This window comes from Gigantopelta aegis, chromosome 10 (genome assembly GCF_016097555.1).
Source record: "Gigantopelta aegis isolate Gae_Host chromosome 10, Gae_host_genome, whole genome shotgun sequence".
Lineage (NCBI taxonomy): Eukaryota > Metazoa > Mollusca > Gastropoda > Neomphalida > Peltospiridae > Gigantopelta > Gigantopelta aegis.
In genome coordinates this window covers 71,839,841-71,847,830 of record NC_054708.1, presented here as the reverse complement: position 1 = coordinate 71,847,830, position 7,990 = coordinate 71,839,841, and the positions used below count along the sequence as shown (strand labels likewise).

The following is a 7,990-nucleotide window of genomic DNA, read 5'->3' as shown; positions in this document are numbered from 1 at the left end:
CAAATCCGCAACCGCCATTGCGGAGCGGTCCACTCGAAATGGAGAGGGCGGAGAGTGTGACGACACCAATGTTAGGTGGATTCCTACTGGGTCCAACCCAGCCAAAACAAGCCAGTCGCGACTCCCCATATCCCCGGGTCAGACAGTCGAGCAAGCCAGGTAAGGCTTGCATTGACCGACTTATGAGGGGTGGGGGGGGGGGGGGGGTTGTCAGACCTTATATCAGATAGACAGCTCGGCAGTCACATGGCCCTAAATGTTAGTGGGATATCAGTTATCCTCGGATATTTCCGGTGTCCTTTGTACCGACTAAAATTACACTTATGACTGCAAGGAAAGTTCATATTCGGGGAGGGGGATTTTTTGTCCTTCCAAATCTCGAATTCGACTAACGGTAAGTCTGTAAATCCAAATGTAAATCAGTTAAAGGGACATTGCTGAGTTTGCAGCAAGTTTTAAGATGTTATCGACTAACAGAGACTTTTCAACGATTGTAATTACATATCAAATATATTTTTCTGCATAAAATATTAGTGGCTGTGTATTAAACGTGTTTCTGGTCGTTCTAATAGTTATACTAGGTTATTTTTCATTTTATTTCCTAAAATATTATTTTTTCGTACGTACGAAATTATTTGAAGACGAAATCCAGTTTGCGTTTCTTACAAATATTAAGACGACCAGAAACACATTGAATATACAGACACTGATGTTCTAAACAAGAAAATATTTAATATGTAAGTTTAATCGTAGAAATATTTTATTATTAGGAAACATCTTACAATGCAGCAAACTCAGGAATGTCCCTTTAAGTGTACCGGTTTCTGAATCTCCCACCCCTCAGCTGAGCCTGGGTCATCAAGATCCCCGACCCCCACCCCACCCAGGGAATGTCGGAAGAAGAAGACTACCACTGCCGCTCGACCGGAGGATGGTGAAGGACCGAGGCTATTACACAGGTAAATATTCCTACCAGCAACCCCTTCGGTCCTCTGGGGGAGTGATTCACTCCACCTCAACCAAGAGTAAGTGCTAAAGAAAAAAGTAGTGAATTTATCCCCGGGTTGATTTGGACCCTACGGCTTATGGTCTGCTGTTTTTACACCATTCCATAACCGAGATGAAAAAAATATCTTCAAATTTAGGCCTAGATAACATTGTTTTCTTCTTTACCCGTTTAATGAACGGTGAAACTTTCATTAAAGCCCCATCGGATACGCCGTTTGCTGCCCTGGGGCCCGTTTGCCACCTTAGACCCTTCTCCGGGCCTGGCTACGAGGTTGCGGTAGTTTTAAAGCGGTGCAAGAAAGAACACGTAGAGGGAGAGGATTTCAACATATCTGGTTCTATGATATGTACATCAAAACCTTTGGCGTAGGCCACAGCCAGATAGTCGAGGACCGTTGTAAGTTACACCAGAAAATTAATAATCAGTCCGTTTCAAGTGTACAAAAGACCGGCGAGTGTTTCCGAAATGTCGGCCACGGAAACCCACGAGACCGCGCTTAAACAGGATTCGGAGATCTCCGGTGTGGAATGTCAGATAAACAAACCGGAGACCGCCGAACCCAAACATCGGGGTACAAACATCTCCGCTATTGGGTTCTGAAAAGACAATATGCGTGTCATTGAGCCCCTTACCAGTTCATTAGACGACTTCACGGTGGTAACTGATTGGAAAAAGAAACGCAAGAATGCTCTTTCGCCGGGGTCTGGAAAGGAGGTCTCCCCTAATAAAAACAGATTAAAACCCCCCAGATAAAACAGCCTGCCCCACCCCAAAATCCTACTAAAACCAAACGAGGTATCACTCTACCCTCTACTAAGTTGAAACGCAGTCTACCCATTCTAAAACCTGCGGTGGAGATGGAAGTGGACTCCTTCCCACCCCTACCGAACAATCAAGGACGGATTCGGGAGGGGACCGCCCCTTTTATCGTCAGGTACGTCCAGCCAGAGTAGGACGTGGTGTAGTAAATATGCAGATAGCCCCCGCTTCTCAGACCTCCCATCCCCCTTTCCAAACGGTCCAGATGGGTGATTTGGAGGGGGGGGGGGGGGGGGGGGGGGGGGTCCTCGGCCTCCTTCAATCGCATCCAGCGGCGTATCGCCAAGACCAATCTAATTGGACAGTAAAGTGACGAGATTCTGGGTAAAGTAAAACGCGCAACCGTGATCTTGATATTATCAATATTTAGATATCCTCCTGGCCCGTCCCACGGAAATTGATATATTATTAAAATATGGCGTTGGCCATAAAGTGATTCCTTTAAAAAAACCCCAGATCAAATGCGCCAAGTGTCAGAGGGGGCATACTGTTAGGAAATGCAGGTCCACCAGGGAGTACCCCATCTGTTTTAGATGTGGTACAAGCCACCCTAAAAGTCTCCCGACAATCCATGCTCGAGAGCAGTCTCGTGTGCAAACTGTCGAGGCCCTCATTGCACTTACTAATTGCTATTTTCAAAATTCTGCCCATTTTTAAAACATGTATGCGGCCATTGGAACCGATTGAACGCTGGAACGCTTCTCGTTTCGACAGCCTGCACCACCAGGTTGGATTCTTTTTTAGCAAGATTCCTTGCCTCCACGTCATTTCTCCGTCTGACCGTTGACTTGGGGTTTTTTTTTCGTGACTCGTATGACAGCCATTCTGCAGAACGCCACGGTTGTTCGCGTTTAGTCTCTACATGTCCGAGCCTGTCCTAGCAGCACTTCAGAGGTACATGTACGTGCGTTTTAAAATATGAACATATTGTACATACTTAGTATATGGAACCCCATCTGGTCTACCAAGGAAGGAAGGAAATACATTTTATTTACGGTTATATGGCGTCGGACATATGGTTAAGGACAGATATTGAGCGAGGAAACCCGCTGCCGCCACTTCATGGGTTACTCTTTTTGTAGACAAGGCAATCCACTGGCACCTTATATTTTTTTTTAGTATGTTCTGAAATATTAGCAATACAAATTAGAAACTCTAAAGACATTAATGGCATAGCTATTGATAGAGAAGTTTTATCTCAATATGCAGTTGATACAACTTTTATTTTAGATGGATCACCCGAATCTCTTGACAGTACATTAAGACTATTAGATATGTAGGCACATGTTTATGGCTTGAAAATAAGTTACTCTAAATTACAAATTGTATCGAGAGGACGCAAATATAAAAAATAATAGGTTTTGAAAGAGAAGCAGATAGCTGGGGGTGTCACGAACTGATAACTAAAAAGACCACCAACACACGAAATTTCAAAAAATACAATTTATTACACTAAAGAAAATCGCCACTTGCCCTATAACACACAAGCATACATCTCTTCCATTCATTCGCTTACATTCAAATCCCAAAATACCCCTATACTTTAACCCCTATACTTTAACGCTAATCACAAACAAACTACACAACCTCAAAGAAAATCCAACATATATCACTACGTCAGTTAGTCCCTTTTAGTTCTTAAACAGTTCAAAACACGTTCGGTTTCGCATCCTACACCGCGAAGTTGTCATCCACTGCGACGACGTTTACGTTGTCATCCACTGCGACTACGTTTACGTTGTCATCCACTGCGACGACGTTTACGTTGTCATCCACCACGACGATGTTTACGTTGTGTCGCCAACCGTCTACCATCATACGGGCCGATGTCAACCCACAGCGCTATGCACCCCTCCACTCGGGCATCAGACGGTCACTGTAATAGTAATTCTATACACATTTTATAACAATCTCTGGTAATCTTGGTTATACACAATATTGAAACTGGACAAATAAACACACAACTTATATTTCAAGTTACATCAACGGCGTATACACACAAAATACTAATGTTTACTCACGGTTACTTCTAACCCAGATAACCTGCTCCGGTACGTTTCTTTCACCGACCTATGTAGTGCACGCTCTACTCTAATACTGTAACTACTTTTACACCTTGGAACTAACCCAACCTATTTTCCCATTGGCTAACCACTATCTGCAATGCAGCCAGATTGCCTCAAGCGATATGCCCGTGCAACCCAACCTTCCTGCTCAGTACTCCTTTACTTTGGGGAAATGTACATAATACACACTAACAAAATAATGATAGACTTGCCACAAGTCCAAACCCACAATGTACATATACCTGGAAATATACAGATAGACCTGCCAGGGGGTAATAAACAGAATAACAAACTCAGTATCGGTCATTATCAAATTTATGTCCTTCGTGATAGTTGAACATTATTTGACTCGGGAAATAAATTTGATAATAACTGGTAACTCATTTATTATCCTCCATTAATGCCACCAATGCCAAGCCACGGTATGATGCTGACCAGCAATGTACTAAAAACAATAAATAAATAAATAATAAAAAACACCCTAAAATTGTGACTCAAATATCAAGTCTGAGATGTCAACAGCGAATGTTTAACACAGCCAGAAGTCATATGATGGCATCAGCCACGCATACCAAACACAGTCGTAATGTTATTAGGCAGGCACTTCACAATTTGTTTGTTGGCAGAACAGAAAAGGTTTTCTTCAGTTCCCCTTAAATATGCAGCTATTTTTCCGAGGCCGCTTTTGGTAAGAAGTAGAGAATCACATTTGGATAACACTTGTTGATCTAAGATAACTTTAGTGAATGCGTCGCATCTGTTTTTCATTTGCCCTCTCTCAATATGAACTATGTCTCCAGGAATGTCAACTATTTTATCAGGGAATAAACTTTTGGCTTTCTGTCGTACGAGTTCTGAGTCTGTTGCAATAAATATTTTACATAAATCACACGTGAAATTCTTTGTTATAAAGTCCCAGATTACATTAATTGTCTCGTTATTGTTGCGTTGTTCAGAATCATTAGGAATTGTTGGGTTTCGACCCAAACGAATATGAGCACACATTAATTTCCACTTTTTGTTTGGTTTCACCTTGTTAATAAAATCGATCAACACTTTTTTTAAGCTACTTTTTAGTCTGAACAAAATTCGCATAACATGTGCGAAAACCCTGTCTCTCGTCCATTTTTTCATCCACAAGAAATTAGAGGCATGAAATGCGCTTTCCTGAAGTCCACTAAAAAATTCATAATTCTCTCTGTAGTATATCACAGTTTCCTTCATCAGAGCGGAAAAGTTCATCTTATCAGCTGTACGTTGAAATAGACGGTTGTCCATGTGGCTTATTCGTTTAGATGGCAGGTTCTTCAGACGATCTAAATCGATGTTCCAGTCGATTAGGTGTGGTTCAAAATAATCAGTCAGGTTACAGGCCGGCGCTGTTATGCTGATTCCAAATGTTCTGTTGGTAATGAGAGATATTAAATAGCTAGACACAATTCCTGCAAGTCGATCGCCCCACCCACCACAAAGTCCGTTTTTGTTGCATTCGTAAATGATGTACCTGGCGGAGGTCGCATTTGTCACGGGTCGTTCTCTTTCTTTTGACGGAGTCATGGTTGTCGACGTCATGGGCTTCAATGATTTCAATGATGTCGTGTTTGTTGCGGGCTGCGCTTTTTGTAACGATGGATGCGTGCTGGTCCTAACAAAAATGAACATGTTGTGTTGCCAAAACAGGCCAGTGGCTACTAACGCCAACACCACACACGTCAAAAGAACAAACCCCTGGATGTTCTGAAAAATAAAATATTGATTTGTGTGTATTTATAAATTGTGTTCGATAACTGTACTATTATAGTCCAGAGGATACGTGAATGAATTGTGCACTTTTTGATAAAAGCATGAAACTTGACACACACATACTACACATCATAGAGATTAATTATAAGATTGGAGGCATTCTCAATATGACCTGTGTTGGCAATAGCGGCCATTTCGCTATATAAAGCATGGCAAAATAACCCTAAATAATAGTTTTATTGGCATTTTGTGTTTAACTACTTCCATGAATGAACCACTAGAATTAAAGACATAATTAGAACATTCACCTCAGATGACCTTTAGAGGTCATGTCAGGGTCATAACCGTAAACAAATTGAATTAAATTCTTAATAAGGTTTTATCAAAGTTGTTAATGGCGGCTTTCCGCCAAATGTTTTTGATTAATTAATTTTTGTTTTTAAATGTGAACTACAAAAACAAAAACAAAACCAAAATAAAAACCCCAATACAATAAAATAATTCATTTACGACTAAAACATATTTATTTTATTAGAAAATCTATAGAAACTGACCAACAGTACACTTCAGTTTTGGGGTACATATTTTGCACTAATTGTTCTACCAATAAAGCTTTGAAGGCGATGATGTGGCTGCTATTTTTGTGAATTCTTGGGGCAGATGTTTCTGGGGGGTTTCTTTTTTTTACTATGTATTCTTGGGGATGTCACAGTTTACACTGAGGGCCAGCACATTAGAAATTAGGTAATTACGCAGATTATATATGGCATCGATTAATCTCTAGTAATCGGTTACAAATATAAAATGTAATTTAAAATTAGTTCAGTATGACACTTGCATCTACGATTATTCCTTTAATGATTCCTATATTACATTTTATTTAGCAAAACTTGCGTTAATGTGGGTATCAGGCCCATTTCCCGTTCTTGATCACACCCTACAGACTTGCAGATGTTTCTGTTATTGTGTTTGTATGTATCTGCTGTGTCCTATACATCTTGTTAATAATGTCCATTTCACATTCCATTCAACGGTTATCTTTCGAACAATGCCAAGGTCTGCTTGGTACCATACACTAAGAACATGACGTTGGACTAGTGCATCCTGTGTTGATGAATTATTTTCTATTCCTCTGCCTTTTCATGTGAACATAACTTTTCTGGCTCAATTTACACTACACTCTTCTCTTTCTTGGCCATACATATTTATAATGTATTTACAATGGATGTTAGTACATTGTTCAGACTATCTATTGCTTAACATTTTGTGATTGCACACCACTAGTCAAAGCAAGAAATGCTGATCATGCACTGCATTTGGCATTGTCCAGTTTCCAAATTTGTGTATCACTTTCTAATACAGAGGCAATGTACCCACAGACTTGCATATCTGATTCTGCTGGTGAGTGTGCCTGACGTTCTAATCTGTATTGTTTTGTCATGTTTAATAGTGTCTGCATCTTGAACTATGCACATGTCTGGTTTCTCATTTGAAATTGTTTAAATAAAAAATAGTATGCACATAAAGATAATGTATATACAATGTGATTGAAGATGACATCACTGGTCCAAGTAGGGTACTGTATGGTTGATTCAATATTACATTTTATTGTGCACATGGTAACCAAAACAGCTAACAAGCAATACTATATACCCATACTCAATGGAAATTAAATAAATATTGACACATACCTTTACATACAGAGTGCATGAAGTTTACATTCATTTTGTTTTTAAATTGTTAGGTTCTTCTAATGATATCTAAATTGTTTTTGAAGATATATATCTTGCATATATGATTCACTTGCAAAGGCAATAGATTAAATGTTGATATTCAGGTAAAAGTTTCATGGTTTTTAACCTAAAATTACCCCTAAATATCAAAAGGGCCACCATATATCAGTTTTAACATCTTTAAAGGGACATTCCTGAGTTTCCTGCATTGTAAGATGTTTCCGACTAATAAAATATTTCTACGATTAAACTTACATATTAAATATGTTTTCTTGTTTACAATATCAGTGTCTGTATATTCAATGTGTTTCTGGTCGTCTTAATATTTGTAAGAAGCCCAAACTGGACTTTGTCTTCAAATAATTTCGTACGTACCCAAAAAAAATATTTTAGGAAATAAAATGAAATTTAACCTAGTACAAATATTAGAACGATCAGAAACACGTTTAACATACAGCCACTAATATTGTATCAGTGTCCGAGATTAAAAATGTTGGGCAGTATCCCAGTTGGATACTAACATTTCAAAATCTGGTATCCCACCTGAGAATTTAGTATCCAACTTAAATGAAATTCATAAATAACATCATAACAAACTTGGATGACATTGTTACTTAACT

General features: G+C 39.4%; 1 protein-coding gene across 1 annotated transcript; it reads right to left on the bottom strand.

Moving 5' to 3' along the window:
- Window positions 1–3,256: 3,256 nt before the first annotated feature.
- On the bottom strand, window positions 3,257–5,451 carry LOC121383786. The gene has a single exon (XM_041513883.1). It carries the CDS (start codon window positions 5,449–5,451, stop codon window positions 4,453–4,455), a length of 999 nt encoding a protein of 332 aa, XP_041369817.1. The 3' UTR covers window positions 3,257–4,452.
- Between the last annotated feature and the right edge of the window lie 2,539 nt (window positions 5,452–7,990).